The sequence below is a fragment of the Pseudophryne corroboree genome, chromosome 3, assembly GCF_028390025.1.
Source record: "Pseudophryne corroboree isolate aPseCor3 chromosome 3, aPseCor3.hap2, whole genome shotgun sequence".
Lineage (NCBI taxonomy): Eukaryota > Metazoa > Chordata > Amphibia > Anura > Myobatrachidae > Pseudophryne > Pseudophryne corroboree.
Genome location: NC_086446.1, coordinates 162,324,049 through 162,349,795, shown reverse-complemented (window position 1 = coordinate 162,349,795; position 25,747 = coordinate 162,324,049). Strand labels below are relative to the sequence as shown.

Below are 25,747 nucleotides of genomic sequence, written 5' to 3'. Positions count from 1 at the left end.
TCCAGTATAGTCCTAATTCTAGTTGGCTCCTCTATTACTTGAGACAAGTAGTCATCTTTTAGTATATTTACCTGTTTACCCTAGGTGTAACACATTATTCTTTGTTCCAATTTATTTCTGGATAACTAAAATCCCCAAGGATTAGGACCTCCCCAGTCCTGCAGCTTTTTCGATTTGCTGCAAGGGTTGTACCTCCTCAGTCCCACTAATATCCGAGGGATTGTAACATGTCCCTATTAATAGCTTTTTTGTTCTTATTCCCCACTTGAAATTTCAACCCATAGTGCCTCCACGTTATCTGCAGTTCCCTTGTAAATAACCTCCTTTATATATGGTTTTAAGATGGCTTAACATAAAGACATACATCTCTTCCCCTTTTGTTAGCCCTGTATCTCCTGAAAAGAGTATATCCCTCCAAGTTTGCTGCCCAGACATGAGACTCTTCCCACCATGTCTCCGAATACCTATAATATCATATTGATCTTTTACTGCAATCATTTCTAATTCCCCCATTTTATCTGATAGGCTTCTTGCCTTTGCAACCATACACCTTAAATTAGTTATTCCCTTTTCATTATGTTTTTTTCATTGCTTAAATTACTTTTCCTTGATTTACCATTGCTGTCTGATTTTCCCCTCCTCACTGTCCACCCCATTATACTTATTACACCCCTCATTACTGCTCTCATTGATCATTCCTTTAATTCTTGCTAATCCCTCCCCCCAGACACCTAATTTAAAATCTCCTCCAACCCTCTAACCATCCTTCCCCCCCAGCACTGCTGCCCCCTCCTCGTTCAGGTGCAATCCATCACGACAAAAAAGATGGCGCCTGACCGAAAAGTCTGCCCAGTGTTCCAGGAAAACAAATCCCTCCTTCCTAAACCAATCTCTTAGCCACACATTTACCTCCCTAATCTTCCTCTACCTCCCTGGGCTAGCATGTGGCACAGGTAATATTTCAGAGAAAATTACCTTAAATGTCCTTGCCTTAAGTTTGCGACCTAGATCCCTGTAATCGTTTTTAAGGACATCCCATTTACCACTAACTTTGTCATTGGTGACAGTGGGCACCAAAACCACCAGGTCTTTCCCAACAATCTGTCTACCTGATCTGCAATGTGAAGTACCCAAGCTTCCGGAAGACAACATACTGTACGACGATTGCGGTCCCGGGAAGCAGATTGCCCTATCCGGGCGAATCCCCTAGCACCACAGTCTGACTTTGTACCTTGCTAACAACTTTCCCCCCATGTGCTAGAGGGACTGTTTCTATGGCTGCTAGAGAAAACGTCTCTGCCAGCTCCACCAAATCTGCACTGCCATCCACAGTATCTTCATCCAGTCGGGCGAATCTGCTGGGATTTGACTGCTCAGATTTGGCCTGCCTCTTTCTCCCACCTCTTCCCCTTCTAACTGTAATCCAACTACCTACCTGTTCGTCGTCCTCTTTGTCCGACTCTCCGTGATCCCCCATTGCCTCCATAGTAAGCTGCAAACTTTGCTCAAGTTTGGAAATCTCCCTCAATGTTGCAATGGTCTACTTTAAATCAGTTATATGGGCTTCCAAAGAGACCATTTGCTCACATTTCGTGCAGAGGTATTCACCATGGAAAGATTGCTCCACGTATGCATACATCTGACAAGATATGCACTGGGTGAGATTATCAACCTTGTTCCCACTCTTTCAGAATGGATAATCTAACTCCTTCTAACCTTTAATCGATGTATGTCCCTTTTATATACAGAGACCCCCAGGGGTGTATCTAGGGTCCGGGTGCCTTTGGCAAAGTAAGAGGCTGGCGCCCCCCCCCACCCCCACAACAAGGGCTGCTGGGAGCTGTAGTTCATTTTGAGTCTGATTACAAGTGTGATGCTGCCGGACACTAGTCTGATCATTAGTGCAGTGCGGTGCTTACGGACACCGGAGCGGCGCCGGCAGTAACAGACTCTCACCAGGTACAGTCTGACAGTACTACTTTTCTAACCTTTGGCCACAGGTGACACCGCCAGGTGGCGCCTCCTCCTTGCCTGGTGCCCCTGGCAAGTGCCATCCTGGCCAATGGGTAGATATGCCCCTGCAGAGACCTATCCAAGACTCGCTACTACAATCCTTTTATAGTGCTACAATCCTCCTATAGTATTACAATTCACCTAAAGTAATCTATTGCTTGGCATTCTAATTTGTAACCTTGTTCTATATTTTTATTTTATATGTTGAATCTATGCCATCCATGTCTTTTATTATATTACAATACTTATTCAAGACTTACTATAGCTTGTTATGATTGTAAAGGCCTAATGTGACCCTTTTTATTATTTTATACCAATAAAAGAAAAAATTGCAAAAAAAAAAAAAAGTTGCGTACACATCTAAGCCTCCATGGAATGTACCAACTGCTGCAAAGCAAACACAGCTCAGGCAATAAGTGGAGGAGGACAGTTAGAATGCTATGGAGTTTTTCCCTCAGAATTCTGTATCTGCTGCTGACCACAGAAAAAATTGGTTTAAGATGGAAGCTTGTATGCACTTTGGGTGTGCAGCACACAAAAAAATGCAACTAATTTAAAAATGTTTCTTCATTTGTAGGTCACAGTCACTATTCAAATAAATTAGAAGATAAGCAGCTGCATACAATCAATGGACATATAAATGGTTCTATTCCAGGTAAGATTTAAACTGGTCACACACTTTAAGATTATCTTTGCAACCATCCAACTAGTTGACTGGTTGGAACAAAAATGTTATAATGTATGGGAGCAAATGACAATTGACCATTTGCTCCCAAACAGGGGCAGAACTCCCAGAGGCAATAGAGATGCCCGCCTCCAGCCTCCAAGCTCTGAAGGGGCACCTGCATGTACAGCAGCACCTGTGTGGTTCATAGTGGTATCCAAGTGTGATGGCTGCTCTTCAAACAGCTCTGCGGAGCACTCACTGCTTCTGCAGATTCAATTGGTTCTGTCCCAGGAGCCCTGCTAACAGCTGCAATAGGGGACAGGATGGACCAGTATATTTTTGGATTGTGTGAGGAAACTGGAATACCCGGAGGAAAGTCTTTAATATCTCTTCCTGCTGCAATATATACTGTATTAGTAGCGGTGTGCCCGGCAGAGAAGGAGCAGGGGCACCGCTATTAAAATGTATGCAGTAAGCTTTACGCAATTACAGATCATGGCAGCCTTTTCCACCCACAAGGCATCTGTGCTCTATGCAGTGGCACTGGCTGCACCACCCCAGGTATGGCCCCACCCCCCATGAGGGCATTGTGGAAGTGAGGGGGTCCTTGGAGGGCAACGTGGGGCTGGCAGGCTCCCAGGAGGGCAGTGTGGGGCTAAGGGGCTCCCAGGAGGGCAGTGTAGGGCTAAGGACCCAGGCCTCAGGCTCAGTGCTCAGTGCTGCATAATGTGTCCCCACCTTCAGCATGAGAGCCATCAGTCACCTTGGAACAGCCCAGTGATTCTGAGCACATGTACTGGAAGCAGCTCCCATCCTCCCTGGTACAGTACTCATTCACCTGCCTCTGTCCCGAATGGAATATCCCTGCCAGGTTTCCATGGTCTGCTGTGGAGCAGAGTAGCACTGCACCCTCTTCCCAGTACAGGCAGCACTTCTGATTTGCCCCTAGCACAGACAGCACCTTCATACCTCCCCCCCACCCTAAGTACAGGCAGTACTGCAACCCTACACCTCCCCCTGCACCGCCACTCAATAGAAGTGCTGTGGGCTGTTCAGATTCAGCAGGTCTCACCTCTCCCAGATGGTCCCTGTGAAAGGTGGGTCACCGCTGTCGATGACCAGCTCAGCCTGCAGTATAGAAGCAGTTGGCTTCTCTTCTGTGGCAGTCTGGTGCTCTAATAGCAGGCTGGAGACTTTGAAATGGCATGTATGACTTCCTCCTTTGGTGGATTCGGTCACCATGGCATCCCGCCGGGGAACTGAGTTCCTGTTACTGCTGCCAACATGAGAGATCCAACAGCGGGCAGATAACGTTTTGCTTCATTTTTGGATCTGAGCCTGGCAGGAATATCTAAACCAGGGCTTGGATCCACTTGGATTTGGCAAATTCAGGTGGATTCGGTTTCCAAGAAACCGAACGTGCTCATCTCTAGTTGGCCTATGTGATTATTTCCTACACATTGATTGGCTGTTTTCTCAAAAGGTTAGTTTTTTGTTTTAGGGGTCTATTTACAAAGCCTTGGATTGATATAAAGTGGATGGAGATAACATCCCAGCCAACCAGCTCCTAACTGTCATTTTTCAAACACAGCTTGTAACATGGGTGCTAGGAGATGATTGGCTGGTAAATAGACTTCCTAGTCATATGACCTTATGTCAGAGCAATTCAAGTCAGTTACTTGTTACTTTTTTAGAAATGTCCAAATTAAATATGTCTAGTTATGACTTCTCTATTATTAGAAATATGGGGCATATATTTGAAAGGGCAAAACTGGTCTTTTGCCATTAAAAATAGCAATAGCAATGTTCATAGCAATAACAACATTCCTTTGAATACATCAAATGAATTACCACTGGCTGGTTTAACTGTGAATAAGGCTCTTAATACAATTACCCCCGCAGAAACATCAGAGTAAAAAACTAAAGTTTTTCTCAATTTTAACTGATGTTTCTTCTATAGTTTTTTTGGGGCTATCCAGATAGGTCGCCCAAAAAAAAAAAATTCTCCTGAAAACATATTAAGTGAAACCTGTGTGTGTTTTCATCAGAAACAGACCCGTTTTTGGGGATTTTGCTCCACCTGCATGAGGCAGGTGAAACAAAATCCCTGATAAGCCGCGGCTCACGCCTGCTTATTGGGGCTAATTGAATAGTCCCCACGGCGACACAATTACCCGCGATCAATGATCATGGGTAATTGAATACCGGTCTAACCCTGTATGTGTTAAGTTTCATTGGTATCACCTTTTCATGAGCAATACTATTTTACAAGCATAAAGATAAATGAGCAAAATGATAAAAATGCTTTGTTCTCATAATAATATCTATTTTTTAAAAGCAAATCAAATGTATTTTTAACTGAAAGGCCAAATTAGTTCCATTTGAGATAATGGTGATATCATGTGATTTGAAACAAAGGTGCTTAAGTTCCGCTCATTGTTGGTATGTTTTTTTGGGCCAGTATCTTTGGGCATTTGGTTATTGCTCAGTGCCCTTGACAATTCACTTTTGTTTATAAGTTGGAGCATGAAGGATATTTTGTTGTTATTGCTATGCGATTATAAATAATCTTCCATCGAGAAGGAGCTCCTAATAATAAATAGACCCCTCAATCTCAGTGTAGCCATATCATTATCTGACCATTTGCTGATTTTATTAGTGTAATCATTTGTATTGGTTCAACGAAATGACTACTATTGCCTGTAGACAAAAATCCCCTTACAGCTTAATTGTTGCTTTATATCAGTTGTGCTATAAGAATATATTTCTATATTGTTATAAAGTTTTCTTACATGACTTGTTTCTCTATCCACTAGAGCAAACTGTGTGTTATCAGAAGCCAGTTCATTTGCATGTCATTGGATTTGGGACACATTTTGAGGTTCACAGCATTTCTCTGGAGAGGCATAACTTTGTAATAAGAGACCATCGTGTCCCCATACTTTCTGTTACTGCATTTAGTTTTCTCACAGCGATCGTACATCCAGGGGAAAAAGGAGAATACACACTTTCCTGCCAGACTCGGACACACCCAGAAGGTATCTATTAAGCAGAAAGCTGTGATTTCCTTTTATAATGCATGATGTTAAAGTATTTGCTCGGTCATGATATAGAAATCCTGAATGTCAGTATGCTGACAGCAGCATCAAAATCCCAACGGAATACTTCTTTTCAGATGGATATGTCAGCAATCCTGTAATCTTATTTCTTTCCTCAGTAACATTGTTTCACATAAATGCAGTACATGGAACAATAGGAGAGAAAGGTACATAGGGGGTAATTCCAAGTTGATTGCAGCAGGAATTTTTTTTAGCAGTTGGGCAAAACCATGTGCACTTCAGGGGGGGCAGATATAACATGTGCAGAGAGAGTTAGATTTGGGTGGGTTATTTTGTTTCTGTGCAGGGTAAATACTGGCTGCTTTATTTTTACACTGCAATTTAGATTGCAGATTGAACACACCACACCCAAATCTAACTCTCTCTGCACATGTTATATCTGCCCCCCCCCCCCTGCAGTGCACATGGTTTTGCCCAACTGCTAACAAAATTCCTGCTGCGATCAACTCAGAATTACCCACCTAGTGTAATACCATGTAATAAAATCACAGCAAGTACATGGAATGTCTAAAATCGAGTAAAAATTATTGATGCACAATAAAAAGCATTCATCTGGGCAGATGTCCTTATGGTAGCTCATGAAAAATAACTAGCAGCGGACAGTTCTTATAGGCATGCATATGTGGAATATCCCAGGCTGCAGCTCCAGGCTTCCTGCATGCGTCCGCTCAATCTGTGTCACCTCCGGATTCACTTGCCCGGCACCCACTCGTTCCGACCCTCCCAGGCGTCTTTCTCAAGGTTAGCCTTCAGAAGAAATGGCATTTGTATTGCATTTATGTGAAACAATGTTACAGAGGAAAGAAATAAGGATACCGGATTGCCGACATATCCATGTGAATAGCAGTATCTTGTTATTTTATTGCATGCGCTGGCGTGAACTAGTCTTCTCACTTTTTGGCACAATTTGAATCTGGTGGAGGGCTAGGAAAACCTCACTTAGAAGCTCTGGTAACACTAGCAGCTAAACTGCGCACAGTAACTCAGGTCACATTTTCTGCATTTTGAAAATCCCAACGGATCCCGGTAAGTATTTTATCCCTACCTCTAACACTAACCCATCCCTCCCGCAACCTAACCCTAACCATACTCTATCACAGGCTAACCCAATGTGTGATTTATACTCATATGAAGTCTGATGAGTGCCGCCTCTTCCCATACTGTGTATATATAGTTTTGTTTGGCCTGCATGATATGCTCTAAAGTCTCAACAAAGGTCCTGGCAGGACCGAATCATTGACAATGCACCTTTTCTCTGTTGCTGTGTGAACAATAACTGTGCACCTGTCAGGTCTCTGGTTTTGTCTGTCCATGGCGGGGGCACTAGTGGGTCAGTGTTGGTGCGATGTACAAAGCGTGGAGGCAATATAAAAGTCCTGCGCATATGCACTCATGTTTATTAGCACAGAGCAGATGGTATAATAATGAATAATAACTGAAAACCGGCAATGCAGAAAACAATGATTGATAACTGAATCCAAACAACTGAAAGTCTCTTTCAACAAAATATGAAATAACTTGATACTGAATGCAGATGAAATAAACAGAACTCCAGTAATACTTGAAAGCACACAGTCTCTGTATAACACAAGATGAGATGAACTGATAACTGAATGAATTTGCAAAGCAGAACTCTGGTATATTTAGAAACACACAGTTTCTATATAGCACAAGTCCATATGGCCACACTAGGCACAAGCAGGAGACAGTCTCTAAGCAATAAGTTGGTATCACTGCTGAGATGCACAGATGATATGCTAATAACGAGTGCACAGGTAAGGTAATGAAGTGAACACCTGAGGAGAGTCTCTTACTGCTGAGAAGTTTGTGGCTGGCTGTGGCTGGAGTCCGGAGTAAACAGGAGAGCTGTAGAAATGGTAACTGGAACAATGAAGATAACCACGGAGGAACGCTGGAAACAGGAACCATGAGAACTAGGCACACTGTATGTGACTCGTTGTCCGAGGCGATGTGAGTGAGCCACAGACTGGAACTTACACCCCTTGCTCTGCGGTGATTGGTCACTGAACTCTGGCTGGAAGCACAGCATTGGATTGGATGCCTGGATCAGCTGAGTGCAGGTGTCATGGCAACGTCCATACAGGCCGGATGCCGGCGCACAGCGGAATACACACACAGGACCAGACTCAGGGGTACTCAGCGACACGGGAGATGACACTCGGGGTCAGCGCATCCATGCAGCCGCAACTGGGGCCATGACCTCCGGAGGCCTGCACACCAGCGCGCTGATAAGTGAGACACAGCCGAACGACGATTCCTGACAGCACCTCTACAATTAAGTTTGGTAAGTGCAATCTCTTTCCTGAAGCTATATACAGGGTTACCACTGATGTTTCACTGAAGGGTTGCATACCTATAGGAGGATCCTGTTTACCTGAGTATCTGTATGTTACATAGATGACAAAACTATGAGGCTTTGTGGACCACGCATTTAAATCTTTAGTGGTTTACCTGGTTATATCGAGTGTCCAAGAATGATTCTTCCTGTTGCTTTATTCATTCATTCATTGACAGTTTTTACCAAACTATTGAGATTTACCCCTGATGAAGTCTTTTGTATAAGACAAAATGCGTTTGGTTATCTGTTTGTGTGACGCGACCTCCAATCTACAATAAGGAAAAAGGAGAATTCTGTTGAGACTTGCTTACACTTCATTCTCAGTGTGACCATCTAATTGTGTCAACTGTGGGAAAGAATTACCTTTATACTTTTGTATGGTGATGGACATTGAAGCTGTCATATGTTTTATAATACATTTTATGAAGGAACTTATTGTTATTTTTAATGTTTAATTTGTTAATGTGTAAATCCCAGTAAGGGTTTGTTTAATTATTGGGTGTTGATACGACCCTTTGGTGCCAATTCTACTATCGACACGCATTTTTACTTCACTTAGTTCTTTCTACCAGGGGACTTAGTGGAATAAGGCAGCTTGTTCAAATTTTATTCTACTAGTATTGAATACAGCGCCGGAGGAGGGTTTTTTGTTTGGTATATATACTGTGTGTATATATATATATATATATTAAACTAGAGATGTACGTCGACCCCCGTGTTTTGGTTTTAAGTCTGTTTTAACTTTGTGTTTTAGTTTTGGGTCTGTAATTGTTTTGCAGAAATTGCTAAAAACTAGTCAAATTACATAATTCGGGCCTTTTTGGGTTCCTACGGTAGTATTAAGCTCAATAACATTCACTTCCAGTCAATGACCACCTTGCAGTTCACAATGTTGTTTTTATCTAGTTTAGGCCAAAAGCTGCAGTAAGCTGGCTGGTTAGTAAGAGATAGAGAATCGGCACAAACAAAAGGCAAGCACTTCAGCAATAGGGACTGCCACTTTTGTGGCTGAAGTGCTTGGGTTGTTTGGGCACCCACAAAACAAGCTACCAATGGGCTTAAGGAAGCTAACAGTGGAGGTAATTCTGAGTTGATCGCAGCAGGAACTTTGTGAGCAGTTGGGCAAAACCATGTGCACTGCAGGGGAGGCAGATATAACATGTGCAGAGAGTGTTAGATTTGGGTGGGTTATTTTGTTTCTGTGCAGGGTAAATACTGGCTGCTTTATTTTTACACTGCAATTTAGATTTCAGATTGAACACACCACACCCAAATCTAACTCTCTCTGCACATGTTATATCTGCCTCCCCTGCAATGCACATGGTTTTGCCCAACTGCTAACAAAGTTCCTGCTGCGATCAACTCACAATTACCCCCAGTGTTGTTAATCCTCTCTACAGTTGGAAGAGGTCATTCTCCTTATCCAATTCCTCACCTTCATCAGTGTTTATATCATCCATACACAATTTTATTTCATCCCCGGTGGAATCCACCATTACAGAAGTTTCTGTACTTTGATGTTCTTGCCAGCTAAAGTCTTCCTCATGGAATTTCCAGTTGATTTTGATAAACATTATCTTTTCCACATTTTGAGGAAGAAGCCTCTTACGCTGATCCAGAGGCAGAACTCTGGGAGGCAACGGAGTCATCTGCCGCCGGGCTCCTGCTCTGTAGGGGGCACCTCTCCTCCCATTCTGTGACACCATTGAATTAAGTTAATTGAGAGCTGCTGCTATCTCTTCAGTGGCTGACTTCCTCACTGGTCCCTGCACCTTACAAATCACACCCTCTTTATTATACTGAATATACACATTTTACAAGTGTCACACCCAGGATTAGAAACCACAACCTATTACACTGGAAGCAGACACCTTACTGATGAAGCGGTTTGCTCCTGTATAGAAAATATGAGAATTTTAACTATATGAAGATACTTCTCTGACAATTACATGTAACTTCATATAGTTAGAATTCTCATGCTTCCTCTACAGGAGCAAATAACTCCATCAGTAAAGTGTCTTGCTGTCAGTGTAACAGGTCAAGGGTTCTAATCCTGGGAATGACTGCTAAGAATGTGTGATTTAAATTAAAAGACAATGAAATGTACAAATACAGTATATACATTTTTTTCAGAACACTCCATACACACACACATCTTTATCTTAATATAGGAAATAGGGGGGCACCAATATTTATCTTGCCGCCGGGCAACTGGGACGAACTTACGCCACTGCGCTGATCTCTGATAAGGTTCCTCGCTGTGCTGAAAACTCTTTTTTTGAGAACACACTGGAGGGTGGGCAGCTGAAGTAATGCAAAGCGAGTTTGTACAAGGGCCTCAAAATTGCCTTTTTTCTTCTAGTACTTGAAGGAACTCTGTGACATGCCTATTTGTAAATTGTCATTTATATAATCCTCCACCATTTTTTGGATGTTGACTGTATCAGATAGAGTTACGGTAGAGGTGTCACTAATTTTGAGCAATTCTTTTAGACCTGATCAGATGTCACAATGTTGTGTTGACACTTGGCATCACCACTGGGTCTCTTAGGAAAGCTGTTTTTTTTACTTGAAGCTTAGGTTACTGGAGAGGAGGAGATGTTGTCATGTCATGTACAGTACCACTCAAACTGGCAACTTGCTCACCAGGAGCTCTTTGCATCTCTAAAGATCTGAATCAGATGGAAAGAAAGACACAACATACAACTTAAACCTAGGATCAAGTGTGGTTGCCAAAATGTAGTGATCTGATTTCAAGATACTGACAATCCTTGGATCCTGTCAAAATGAATAAAGGGCTTGATCTACAAGTGTGGCATAATTAGTGGAATCACTTTGTTTCATCTCCTCTTTCAATTTCTTTAGCTGATTTTCCAAAAGTCTAAGTAGAGGAATCATCTGACTCAAGCTGGCATTGTCTGAACTCACTTCACAGGTGATTACTTCAAATGGTTTCAGCACCTTGCACATCATGGAAAGTATTCTCCACTGCACTGAAGTATGGTACATTTCACCTCCTCTCCCAATGTTATGGCTTGTTGTGTAGCTTTTGATAGCTTTTTGCTGTTCCTCCATCCACTGAAGCATGCAAGGAATGGAATTCCACCTTGTTTCAGTTGGTGTCAGGGCAAATTGGGGGCAGGTCTTCTGCATGCAGCTGCTGAATTCCAAAATGTCCCAACATTTTTCAGCCACAGACAGCATCTCCTGCACGCCCTTGTCATTCTTAAAAAACTCTGTACCACCAATTTGATTGAGCAAAACATGGGATGTGTTGGAATTCACCCATCTGTAAAGCTTTCACAATATTTTTTGCATTTTCAGAATGCAATTCAGAAATTGTGATTTCAGAATGCAGAATGCAGTTTCAGAAATCACAAATCCAGAGGATAGTCCAAGCAGGGTAATCCATTTTGCTATGACATCCCTTAGCTTTTCTAACAGGTTGTCAGCGGTATGCCTCTTATTGAAGATGGCGATACAGAGAGTAGCCTGCCTCTGAATGAGCTGGCATTGTTTTTTAGGTGCTGTTGACATTGGGCTGTCACAGTCTTGTAATCTGTTGTTTGCCCAGTTCTGTTTGTCCACATATCTGTAGTTAAGTGTGTGGTACTAGGCTAATAATTCGTTTTTTTAATGTGCTGGTGCAGGCAAGGAATTGCTTTTCTAGTAAAATGGAACCAAGATGGAATTTGGTAGTGGGACAAAGGACCTTAATTAACTGTCTAAAACCAGATGCATTAGTGGTGGATATTGGATGCAGATCTAAAACTAGCATAGCCATCATGGTGTAAATGATCCACTGTATGAGTGGGTGACCGCTTTCATACTTGCTTCCTCTTGCAAAGGCTTGTTTAACAGTCAATTGTTCTTTGAAACTATTAGTAGTCTTCTTGGTCCTCTTCTTGGATGAAGATCCACCCCCAGCAGCAGCAGGCCAAGGGCTCAAGGATTCTTCTGAGGAATCCTGGAAAGGGGAGGAGTCACCTAGCCTTATCCGGGATGAAGGACTTACTCCCATCATTAGTGAGGATATTGATGAAGAAGGTGTTTGCAGTGGAGATTGCAGGTGCTGGGATCTAGCTGAAAGAAGGGTGGTAGATGATGCTGGACTGCTGTTTGTCATGTTTTTAGTGTCAATTTTTTATTTTTGCCAAAAGCTTTCCATGAGCTCACTGCAAAAAATGTAACACGGAAGAGTTTAAGGTCCTTACCTCTAGTTGCTGTGGCTTTACAAATGCTACAGATGGCTAGACAAGTGTTTTTCAAGGTTTTGGTGAAAAATTCTACACATAAGAGGTGGATTTTTTGGTCATATGCCCAGGTAAGACAATGGCCTTTTATCACTTGCAAGGACTGCTTCCACTGGTGCCTGAGTTACACAAACAGCATTCTCATTGTTAACATCCTCATTAGTGTTGGCATCGGCTGCACAAATATTCCCCTCATCCTGTTGCACTTCCACAGTGGCATCCTCAATTTCTATATCACCAGCTATACTTCTGTTGCTTATCTCCACATTTTCAGAGGGTGTAGAAATGGTGGAAGGAGGCTTCTCTACAAGTATGGTAAGAGAAAGGTCAGGCTCACACATAGCACTCATGGACACACATAGACTCTCCACCAGGATTTATGATGTTTCTGAATGCAGTTTGTTCTATTGCCTTATTGTTTTATTCAGCACTGATTTTCCAGTGTTAATTTTTTACACCTCTTCTATACTCTTAAACCCCTTTCACATCGCACTAAAAACCCGGTATCGACAAGGCATATTGCCGTGTCGAAACGGGTCAGTGTGCGATGTGAAAGGTCCTTTGCAGAATTAGCGGGTCGCCTGACCCGATAATTCAACCCGGTAAAAAAGAAGGGTTATTACCGGGTTGAATACCGGGTCAGGCGCAGTGTGAATGGGAGCCGCGTCGATGCAACACGGTTCCCATTCACAGCATAGGGAGAGGCGGCGCAGGAAATGAGCTCATCTCCCAGTGACGCCTCCACCCCCCCCCCTGCTGCTGCTGCCCCCCCCCACTGCTATGGCAACCGACCCGGTATATTGCCGGGTCGGAAAGCCAGCAGAGGAGCGCAAATGCCGGATCCCACCCGGTAAGGACACGTTTCTCTTACCGGGTAGGATCCGGCATTTGCGATCTGAATGCAGCATTAGTGAGAAGGGCTTACATTGTTATAAAAGGGAATAAGATGCCTCTCATACATAAAGGCCAAGGTCTGAGCCTGTCCTTGCCACTGTGCATGAGGAATGGCATGTTGGCAATTTTATGTTTTTTTGCAGTAAACTTATCAGAAGTGTTTTTTCCTTTACCACTGTGAACTATTTTTTTTTTTACATTTCAGATGCCATGACTTAAACCCTCTATGCCCTTAGACATTTGCTTTTGTAGATGATGTTGAAGGACCAGTATCATCATAACTGGCGGCAGCAACTGCAGTGCTAGTATTTGGTTGCTGCACCAGCTCTTCTGTCAACTTATTGTTATAATTATCCCTATCAATGAACTCGACACATGTGAAGTTGTGATCAAATGCAGTGCAGTACAGACATGCACCAAGTTTCGAAGAAACTATTTTTTACAAACTTTTTTTTTTTTACAAATGACAAGTGACACTACAGAGTCACACTGCTTATATTTATGTGAACGCATTGGGGTATGCACTATAAAACAATATTAAACAATAGCTTGCTAACTACTTGAACTATAATCTAACCCAAACAATATTAATGCTAAGTAGCCTGAGGGGACTGGAGTGGATGGACACAACATGTAGTCAGCACAGCAGCCACTAGAGATGGACACAGCATGGAGTCAACACAACAGCCACTGGAGTGGAAGGACGAAGCATGAAGTCAGCACCGTGGCCCAGTGTGAAATGGTGACTGACTCATCACCGTAGAGAGAAAAACCTGTGAGAATCAGATGCTGGAATGATCATGTTTTGCTTCAATTTGAAGTCTGGAATTGGCAGGGGGATCAGAGCGGTGGTCTGTATTACCCTTGCTTGGGAAAGTTCAGGTGGGCTAGATTCTCTGAGGACTAAGCCCACTCATCTCTAAAATATATATATATATATATATATATATACATACACTGTGTGTGTATATATATATATATATATATATATATATGTGTATATATATATATATATATATTGCAAAATAATGGTGAATGCTGAGGGGATGTGGTTGCGACATGTTGTTTATGCTGAGGTCTAACCCTCATGTTGAAGCAGAAATCTATATTCACCAGACCAACCATGTGACTTTTTTTAGTCTTCAACTGTAGCCTAAAGGTGCATACACACTGGATGTTTTTGCCCAGTGTGTATGCACAGCGATGATGTGAACATAGCTGACAGGAAAATCGCTCAGTGTAGACACATTGAGCGATTTTAACCTGGCCCAGCGATGTTCATAGGGGTGAAAAGCTTTCCACAGTAGGAGACTATGGAAAGTGGTTCACTCGGCCAGTAAAACAAGCCGACGGATGGTGGCGGCCAGCGATGATGCGGGAGCATGCATCAGCACTCACGACTCTTTATCCGTCCATACACACTATAGGAGGTTTTGAGCTCAAAGTACAGTAGCTCAAAATGGCAAAAGTGATCTACTTTGAGCTCAAAATCTACTAGTGTGTATGCACCTTTAGATTCCTGTTAGTACCTGACAAGAAAGAAACCGTGTGTGGTCTTTTGCTGTTGTAGACCATCTGCTCCAAAGTTATGTATGCTGTGCATTCAGAGATGCACTTCTGCATTCCACTGTTACAATATATGGTTATTTGAGTTACTGCCAGTCTGGGATTTCTCCTCTGAACTCTCTCATTAACAATATAATTTTTGCCCACTCACAGATATATATATATATATATATATTTTTGTTTTGATCAACATTCTCTATGCATTCTACATACTGATGTGCACAAAAATCCCAGGAGATCAGTAGTTCCTGAGATACAGTATACCACCCCATATGTCACAAACAATAATTTCACAATCAGAGTCACTATGATCACATTTCTGATCCTGCTGCCTATGTCTACATGCTTCTATGAATTGAGTTGCTGCCACATGAATAGGTGAATGGATATTTACAGTAACAAGTAGTGTTTCACATACGAGATGATGAAAAGATGTGACCCACAATCTTTTGTGATGTATTGTATAAGACTGAAAAGAGGGAAAGACTGGTGGAGTTGGTCAGCTAACGTATATTCTGTCTGTTTTTATTGTTTGTTTAAACAATGTTGCCGCATCCCTCTTGCACCCCGTGTGTGGTTGTGTAGTGCAGTGGATCACTCTCTTTTATGCTCCAACTTTTCACAGCCTATCATTCCTGTGTTTACCTATATTTTGTAAAATTTGTGTATTTTTTTATTGGTGTAATACAGTCAGGTGTGATAATAATTATGGGATTTGAAGTTCATGATAACTTTTTATATAAAATAGTAATAAACTACACTCAACAGGCACAATGACATCTTTGATCAAAGTAGAAGATTGCGCATCTTTGCCTGTAAAGCAAATGCGTGCATCAGACTTATATGATTATGAAGATGAAGATTACTACGATTCTACAATATGGGATTTGGAAGATAATGATAATGACATATCAAATATTCAAGTACGATCTGCTGGCAAACGTAAACCTGTAACATGGACACACTATGTTGGCGCCATAGAGACAGAGTGGGACTATCAACCAGAAAGTGAAAAAAAGTGAGTAGACAAATTGTGTAAGCTATGATTTTTATCTAAACACTATGTAAATAAATACTTTCAAAAAAGTAAAACATTTTGGGTAGTGCCATTTATATTGTAAAGGGAAAATCTGGGTATTATAAGGGTAGCCACCCCTTGAGCTGTTTGGCATAGGGCAGAATACCTCTAGTAGAGGGGTCAATAAAAAAAAATGTTAAGTTGATTTCTCTTTTAAAGATAGCCAGCAATGAATTTAAAAGCTCAGAGATGTTACATGGCCATCCTGCAAATTAATGAACATGTTTGACCCCAGTAGTGATACCTATTCCACCTTAATACATTCCTAAATGATATATTCGTAAGGCTTCTTAACAGTTTGCTATAAACTTCCCAAATTTTATATGTCTTTAAGCATTTTGCTCATTGTTATGTTTGGGAATGTCTAGATTGAATCTACTCAGGGTCTGAATGCAAAAGGTGTCCAATATATGGAACTGCTGATAGTGTCAACCTCAGTTTCTTTCTTATTGTGCTTCCACAACCATATAGCCAGTAAGCCAGTGTTATTTTTCTAGAAGAATAGATTCAGGAATGTGGGGTATAGGGATGAAGCATTCATATTTACAGAGAAAGAGAGAGAGAGAGATGTGTCCCCTGACCTGGGCCGTAACTACGTGTGTGCCAGGTGGGCCTGGCACACAGCGCAGTTGCCCTGAGGGCGCACGGCCAGCGGCATGTAATGAGTCAAATTGACTCATTACATGCCGCCTCTGCTGTGTGCGCCGCCGCCGCGCTGTGGAGGAGAGAGCAGCGCCGGGCAGCGGACAAGGAGGAGGAGGGAGGGGGACTGGAGCCACAGCAGCGCTATTTCATTGGTAGTAACCGCCGCTGCAGCTGTCCCCTCTCCTTCAGTATTGGCTACCCGGCGCTGCTGTGGATGCTGGGATGCGGTTCCTCCATCCCAGCATCCACAGCAGCGCCGGGCAGCCAATACTGAAGGAGAGGGGACAGCTGCAGCGGCGGTTACTACCAATGAAATAGCGCTGCTGTGGCTCCAGTCCCCCTCCCTCCTCCTCCTTGTCCGATGCCTGCACCGAGGGAGCTGCCAGCACGAGGAGCCTGTCAGCGGGGAGATGGTAAGTATATCTCTCTCTCTTTCTCTTTCTCTCTCTCAGGGGGACACCATCTGCCATAATGTGTAAAAAGGGGGACTGGCTGCCGCAATGTGTAAAAAGGGGTACACCGTCTGCCGTAATATGTAAAAAGGGGGCCTGGCTGCCGCAATGTGTAAAAAGGGGGACTGGCTGCCGTAATGTGTAAAAAGGGGGACTGGCTGCCGTAATGTGTAAAAAGGGGGACTGGCTGCCGCAATGTGTAAAAAGGGGTACACCGTCTGCCGTAATATGTAAAAAGAGGGCCTGGCTGCCGCAATGTGTAAAAAGGGGTACACCGTCTGCCGTAATATGTAAAAAGAGGGCCTGGCTGCCGCAATGTGTAAAACGGGGGACTGTCTGCTGTAATGTGTAAAAAGGGGGACGCTGTCTGCTGTAATGTATAAAAGGGGCTCTACCTGGTGTAGTGGCACTACTGCGCATGTGCGGTGGCCATTTCGGCTGAGATTTTTGCAACGGCTGCAGCGCCCGATGCGGGACTCTGGAAAGTATTAAAATATATTCTAACTTGTAATTGACCACCTCAGTTCTGACGTGGTCAATTACCTTGATGTACAGGTTAGATTGACAGATGGTAATATCCAGAATGAATTGTATAACAAACCAACTGATAGGAACACCTTGCTACATTTACAGTTTCCATCCTAAACTATGAAATTTAGTATGCCGTATTCGCAATTTTTAAGAGCGCTATGGATATGTAGTAATGTGGTACAAGCAGGTGTCCATATAAACAATATGGGGGAGATTCAAATGTTTGAAAAGTCGGTTGGGTGTCTGTTTTTTCCTGTCTATTAAATAGGAAAAAACAGACTCCCAACTGACTTTTCAAACGTTTGAATCTCCCCCTGTGACTGAGAAATTTGTAGGACTAGATTCAGTAAGTATTTCAAATTCTGCTAAGTAGCAGAATTTGCAATCCTTTGGATCGCATGCTGGGGCCACCCATCACAGGGCAAGGCCACCCAGCATGCTAAACCATGACCACGCTGTGCCCGCAGGAGGCCCGCCGCTGTCTTTTTGATTGAGGCGGCTGTGTGTGACATCACGCAGCTGCCCCGATCACAGCACCATCACGCCCCCATTCGCGCCACATGCCCCTGTTTCTAAGCCACTCGTCTCCGCCTTGGAAATGAAGCGTTGCCGCCCCCTTGCCCCGCAAATGCCTCTGCCTGATTGACAGGCAGAGGTGTTCACATTTTCTGCAGGGTGCCTGCAGAAAATGTGGGTGCATGCGCAGGATGGGCCCTACGCATGTGCCCTCATCCTCTTAGCAGTTTTTGCATATTGCGATCCAACCTGAATTAGGCTCATAGTTTGGATTTGCTGTGGAGTGATAAAAATAAAGTTTTGTGCTGTAACCGTGATCAATTATTATCCACTAATACTAAGAAGGCAGAGGCCAAACGTATGCCCTGGGTGAATCATGGTATTGTTAGTGCGGCTAAGAATTTATGGCACATTGTGAGCACAGGTTGTGACCTTAATCTGAGAGATACTTCTACTATGCCCTGTTTTACATGTGGCAAGAATATAAAAGACTGGGTGATGCTGACAGATATCACAGGGTTACATTCCACTCAGAGTGAGCAGAATCATTTTTTATCCCTCCAAAAAGGTTGTACAGGTGCGTAAATTGTACAACTTGTAGAGCACTGACCATAGGCAGATTCTACTACCACCCCCACAGTGGTAAAAAATATCAGATAAAGCATAGGGTAACTTGTAACACCAAATTCATAATTTACCTGGTTACTTGCCCATGTGGGCTTAGCTATGTGGAGAAGATGGACTGCGCTCTATGGGGAACGTATTTCCAATCACAAATTATCTATCAGTACTGCAGTAGCCAATGGCTGCAGTGATCAACCGGTGGCCCGGCATTTTTTAAATGCAGGCCATAATGTAGCGTCTTTACAGTACATGATAATAGATCATGAACCGGTTAAATTAAATTAAGAGGTGGGGATAGATCATTACGTCTTTTACAGAGAGAGTCCAGATGCATACATGAACTAGGGACCACGGCTCCCCATGGTTTGAATGAAACACTGGAACTATATTGCTTTTTATAGCTCAGGGTACCAGATCCCCAGGTACTGTTGTTCTATTATACTGCAGTGTAGGGCGATACTAAAGGGGGGTACTCACGGAGCGATAATCTAAGCAATCTGACTAAATTGCTTCGATTTTAAGCATGATCTGTCTGTGTGTACCCCCCACAGCGATAGCGATGTGCGGCCCCGCGTGTCACTATCGCTAGTGCTAGATTGGCCTGCATGCAGGCTCAATCTAGCAGGTCGCTCATTTCATCGCGCTGTGCTGAGCGGGGAGAGAGATGTGCGCTGAGTGGTTCGCTCAGCACACATCTCTCCATATATATGGCCCTTTAGTTGCATTTGACAAATATAAATGTAAATATCAAGATGGAATGGATTGGTCATTGCTTATAGGTTTGAAGTGCATTGATTCCGTGTAACTGTGGATTATTTGACAGAATACCAGTTGATATTACTTTATATGTATTATAGAATATTTGTTATGGTTCTACAACATAATATTTTCGATTTACCATGCAAGAGGTGTATGTATATCAACAGGTGAAACCTTTTTAGCTATAAAAAGGAATATCATATTATCACCTTGTTTATAAACAACATTGCATCCATATAGAGACGAAACACAACCACACTGCCTAAGTTATAAAGTAAAATAAAAAGAGCAGTATGATAACATGAAAAAAGCAAAATCATATTACCCTCCTTGCAAGTGAATTCGTCTGTGTCATCTATATTTAATGGTGCATATAGGTATAAGAGATTATAGTGAGATATGCTATTACTGTCTCAATAAATAGCAACACTGTTTGTTATTTGGTTCAACTATCTGTTTATAAGCAACATTGTATCATTGTTCCTTTCAAGGAAGCTTGACACAGTAAAAATATTATGTAGTAGAACCATTACATTTATGGTAAGACAATTGGATAGAGATATATGATACGTCTCACCAAGTTTGAGAGTTATACACAATATTTATATCTGGAGAACACAATATTGCAATAAAAAGCAATCAGAGTGGACACAATTCAGAATAAGAGATGACACACGGCATTGGTTTTAAATTTTATTATTTATTTGCACACAATTTCATTCCTTTATCACGTTTCATTTTTAAACATTTTTCGCTTTGTATAACCCTATTGGGTAATACATGACATACTTTGTGGAACATTAATACAATAAAATATGGGTGTTGATATTTCTAACAATATATATGGTAAAAAAATAAAAGAAGACATATCTCAAACATACAAACATTATCATTGTGTGGAAGGGAATTAGTGCACCTGTTAAAAAAAATGATTCTCTTTTTCTCTGCAATTCTGTTTATGTTCATATAATTAATCAGTATGTGGCACCAATAGGATATCATACTGTATGTGCAATTTAAATATGTAAAAGAGGTACACTTACAAAACATACCTATTCCCTTAAGATATCAGCTGCATAAATTAATTTTTAGTGCAGGATTCTCTCTAGCCTGTAAATGCTACTAAGTCTGCCATAGCAGTCCAGGAGTGTCCTGTCTGCCGTATTAGTCCAGGAGTGTCCTGTCTGCCGTATTAGTCCAGGGGTGTCCTGTCTGCCGTTTCATTCCAGGGGTGCCCTGTCTGCCGTATCAGTACAGGGGTGCTGCTAAGTCTGCTGTATCAGTCCAGGGGTGCCCTATCTGCCATATCAGTCCAAGGGTGCCCTGTCTGCCGTATCAGTCCAGGGGTGCTGCTAAGTCTGCTGTATCAGTCCAGAGGTGCTGCTAAGTCTGCCGTATCAGTCCAGGGGTGCCGTGCCTGCTATATCAGTCCAGGGGTGCTGCTAAGTCTGCCGTATCAGTGCAGGGGTACTGCTAAATCTGCCGAATCAGTCCAGGGGTGCCCTGTCTGCCGTCTCAGTCCAGGGTTACCCTGTCTGCTGTATCTGGAAAAGGGGTGCTCTGTCTGCTGCATCTGAAAGGGGTGATCTGTCGTCCATCCAGGGGCTCTGCCCCAGAGTAAAATTAAAATAATAAATGCTAAAAACAAAAAGCCTAAAATTATAATTATAAAAAATATATATATTTTTGTTTGTGCTGTACCCCAGTGTACAATACAATTTTTTTTTCATAAGTACTGTGACACTGCCGGTCACACCACAATATATGATTTCCTACTCATACATGTATTGTGCGATGCTGTTGGTGAAGATCAACCGCAGTGGTCGATTACCATTTCTGACTCATACACGTATTGTGCAATGCTGTTGGTAAGCTAAAACACAGTGTGTAATAATATATATTTCTGACTCATTTGTGCAACACTGTCGGTGAAATTAAACCGCAGTGTGTAAAAATATATATTACTGACTCATTTGTGTGACACAGTAACCGCCGATGGGATATAAAAAATAATAATGCATATTTCTGACTCACTTGTGCGACACTGTTGGTGAAGCTAAACCGCAGTGTGTAAAAATATATATTTCCAACTCATTTGACATTTACCATCAATTACTTCCAAAAGTACAGAGGGACAAGGTGGATTCCAGCGGGGATGAATTATTAGTCTGTGAAGAAGAGGATGTACTGTACACACTGATGGGGGTGAGGAATCGGATGCTGATGATGACATTGTGCATATTTAAAGTACTAAAGCCAGTTTGGGGGGGGGGGGGGGGGGGGGCAGTTTCAAACAAACCAATAATTTCAGCCATAAGTGACAGTCCCAGAAATTATTAGTTTGTTAAACTTTGCATGTCCTGTCTAATATACAACATAAGGGTGGGTGGGAGGGACAATTGCATATTGAACCTCTTTTCTTTGCATTATGTGCTCTTTGGAGCATTTATTTTTGCATAATTTATAAACTGAATAATATATCCTGTCTGATATCCTGTCCACTGCAGTGCCACTCCTAGATGTGCCACATGTTTGTGCAGCCCACTACTGTCACTTAGATTAGTCATCCAGCTACTTCAGTGCAAACTTTTGGCCTAAACTGGATGAAAACAATATTGTGAGCTGTGAGGTGTTCAGGATAGACTGAAAATGAGTGGAAACGAATGTTATGGAGGTTAATAATACTGCACGAACAAAAATACCTGTGGCAGTCAAGCCCCTGTAGATTTACCTTTGCCAGCATACATAGCCATATATTTGCTCTTAGGGAATGCTAAAATGGTAGTAGGGCATGCTGGTATGTGTAGTTCCATAGCAGCTGGAGTGCCACAGGTTGCCTACCCCTGTTCTACATATATCTTGATTTGACCATTGAATGTGGATTGCAGGATAGACAGTACATAGATAGACAGTCAATAGGCCAACACCATATAATTGACAGGCAAAAGGTCAAAAGATATATGATCAACATGGACTTAGGTCAACAGGGTCAAAAGCATGATAGGTTCAAAAGGTTGATATACAAATGGGAGACACAGAAAAGGTTGACACTTTGAGCGGTATTCAATTAATTATCATCCCCGATTTCAAGTCCAAAATGATGAGATATCGTGGGGGTAATATATTCAATAGTATGTAGTATTCTCGCTGATAACAACCATAGAGGTCGGGTTTAGCCACATAAAGCAACTAAACTTGACCAAAGTGCTGGGCGCAGTCGCAAACAATGCCATTTGGGTGCCCAAATGGGTCACTTTTTTTTTTACACATTTCAGCTCGCCAGCACCGGACGGTGCAAGCTGAAATGCAGATGCCGGCAGCCATTGCGATGAAATGGGGCTACAATTGAATAGCTCAGTTTGGGCACCAACTGGTGGCTGCCCACAGAAAAACAATTGAATTCTGCCCTTTTTGATATTTTAACCTTAATCATAACCCTGAACCTAACCCTCCCCTAGTGCCTTACTCTAACCATCTCCTTCTGCAACATAACCGTATCTACCTGCCAATTGGCAAAATCTAAGCATCCCCCTAGAGCTTAACACTAACCTTTACATCTCCAGAAGGACACAAATAAGGGCAACTAAAATAGTGCATGGCCTACAAAACTTACCCAGAAAGATTAAAAGATCTTAACATGTATAGTTTGGAGCAGAGAAGGAAAAAGTGCGGGGGGGGGGGGGGGGGATTTTCAAATATACAGTATTTATAAAAAAGTACACGAGGGAAACATTCTTCAAAGTAAGGGAAGTATTAGAACTCGAGGACATACACTGAAACTGGAGCGGGAGGCAGGTTCATGGGAAATTTAAGGTAAAATTACTTAACAGAAAGTAGTGGATAGGTGGAATATCCTCCCATCAGAGGTGGTAGAGACTAAGACAGTAGAGCATTTTAAACATGATTGGGATAGGCATATGGATATACTTACAAAGAACCTAGGATCTAAAAGGGTGGAGATTACTTAAAAGATAAAAAAAAGGGTCAGACTAGATTGTCCAAGTGGTTCTTATCTGCCATTAAATTCTATGTTCCTATGTTTAACCCTAACCTTAACCCCAAACCCTAACCCTAAAAATCATGAAAAACAATGTGTCGACATTTTAACCATGTTGACCATTTAACCCTGATATTTTGGCTGTCGATATTATGACTGTGTTTACATTTTGGTGGTGAACATTTTGAACAAGCCACATTGTTGACATAGTAAAATTGTTGACATTCCAAATCTCAGAAGAATGCACTTACAATTGATTCATCTGCAGTCAAAATATAGGCATGTCATCATTTTGACCATATCAAAATATAGACATGGTAAACATTCCAAATTTAGAACTGCCTATAAATTTACTGTTGGCAAGTTGACCTTGTCAATATGTTGATAATCAAAATACTTACATTTAAATTATAGGTAACCTCACAGGGTTTAACCTGCAGTCAATATATAGACAGGTCTACATGCTTTGCTTGTCATTTATTTATTACAACTATGAAGGGATTAGCGCTACCGTGACAGGGCTTAGCACAATGGTCATGGCAATTAATTTATGATGTGGCACATAACTGGTGTGCAGTTTGTCACTCCAAAGTTCTCTAGTTGGAGGTGACAATAGTGTCTTTTTACTAAGCCTTGTAGAGAGATAAAGTGGATGGAGATAAAGTAAACCGAGATAACATTGACAGTTAGGAGCTGGTTGGCTGGTACCTTATCTCTGCACACTTTACCTCTCTCCAAGGCTTAGGAAATAGACCCCAATGATTTTTAATGCTTGGGTAACATGAGAGGATCAGTGTTTGCGCATCCAAGTGCTCCTCCCTAAGTAGTTGTTTGCACTTACCAAACAACCAGGAGGAGTTTGCAGCCCACCAAACTACCTGAATAAGTCCCCACCACCTTCAAATTATACAGTATGTCTTAATGTCATATATAGATTCAGAAATGGTGTGTTTTGGGGGATTTTATTATACCATATTATTCTTTTTCTCTTTCATCACACTTTTTCACATTTTGTGTGGTCACATGTTTGTAGTGGTTTGGGTGAGACCCTCATTGGTCATCCTCTCCCCATGTTTTCAAATGTTCTGTCCTTAAGGGGAGAATTGAAGATGCTGGTCTTCAAAGAAAGCATTGGTCAACCTTGGACAGAAAGTGTGGAATATGTGAGTCTGAAAGACAGTCTTCTAAAGGCTTTCTTGTTTACAATGGGCATGCCAAGTGATGCCCAGCTCCAATACTCTGCAGAAAGAGACGTAATGAAATTCTCACTCTCTCCGCAAAGGGACCCACAGTACAGTTCTAGCAGGAAGGAAAGAATTGGGGGTCTCTACCTTTTTTAGAGGAAGGTGCAATAGTTCCCAACTTAGAGAAGTGTTTGTACTAATTCCTATCAAACAAGCATTAGGATTTACACGTCTATAAATAATTAAATGCATTATACAATAACAGTTATTTGCATAGCACATATATATTAAAAAAATATTTACTCATTCACATCAGTCATTGGCCCTCATTCCGAGTTGTTCGCTCAGTAATTTTCTTCGCATCGCAGCGATTTTCCACTAATTGCGCATGCGCAATGTTCGCACTGCGACTGCGCCAAGTAAATTTGCTAAGAAGTTTGGTATTTTACTCACGGCATTACAAGGTTTTTTCTTCGTTCTGGTGTTCGGAGTGTGATTGACAGGAAGTGGATGTTTCTGGGCGGAAACTGGCCGTTTTATGGGAGTGTGTGAAAAAACGCTGTCCATGTCGACCATGTCAATGTCGACCAATAGTGGTCGACCTAATGACTGTCGACCATAACATGGTCGACCATCCAAACGGATACCCCTAAAAAGACCATTGAAATGAACCACATCATTTTAACTAACTGTTTATTAAAACCATGGCAGACAGAAACATTAAATAATATTTCCTAAGTTGTTTTAGCTATATTTCTGGCTTCAGTATGATATGCCGGTGGCCAGGATGCCGGGCGTCAGTATACCGACAGCGGCATCCCGGCCACCAGTATGCCAGCAGTGGGGCGATCACTAGAAAGCCCCTTGCGGGATCGTTGCGCTTGCCACAGGTTATATTCTCTCTCTATGGGTGTCATAGACACCCACGGAGGGAGAATAGCCTGTGGCACCGGTATTCCGGAGTCGGCGTTTCACCGCTTGTTGGGATTCCGGCGTCTGTATTGTGATCACCGGGATCCTGATTGGCGGTATGCTAACCACTTCCTATATTTTCCTAACATTGCAAATGTGCATTTTCTGTTCTTTTATC

At 42.2% G+C, this 25,747-nt stretch overlaps 1 protein-coding gene and 1 long non-coding RNA gene across 3 annotated transcripts in view; one reads left to right on the top strand and one right to left on the bottom strand.

Moving 5' to 3' along the window:
- Positions 1-25,747, top strand: part of LOC135054997 (coagulation factor VIII-like) — a 638,500-nt gene that overhangs the window by 147,812 nt on the left and 464,941 nt on the right. For both annotated transcript variants that reach the window (XM_063958535.1, XM_063958534.1), the window contains exons 6-8: positions 2,591-2,668; positions 5,497-5,718; positions 15,640-15,889. In XM_063958535.1, the coding sequence (XP_063814605.1) occupies positions 2,591-2,668; positions 5,497-5,718; positions 15,640-15,889 (550 nt within the window). The remainder of the gene's footprint in view (positions 1-2,590; positions 2,669-5,496; positions 5,719-15,639; positions 15,890-25,747) is intronic.
- Positions 1-25,747, bottom strand: part of LOC135054998 (uncharacterized) — a 221,347-nt gene that overhangs the window by 28,049 nt on the left and 167,551 nt on the right. The window lies entirely within an intron of this gene.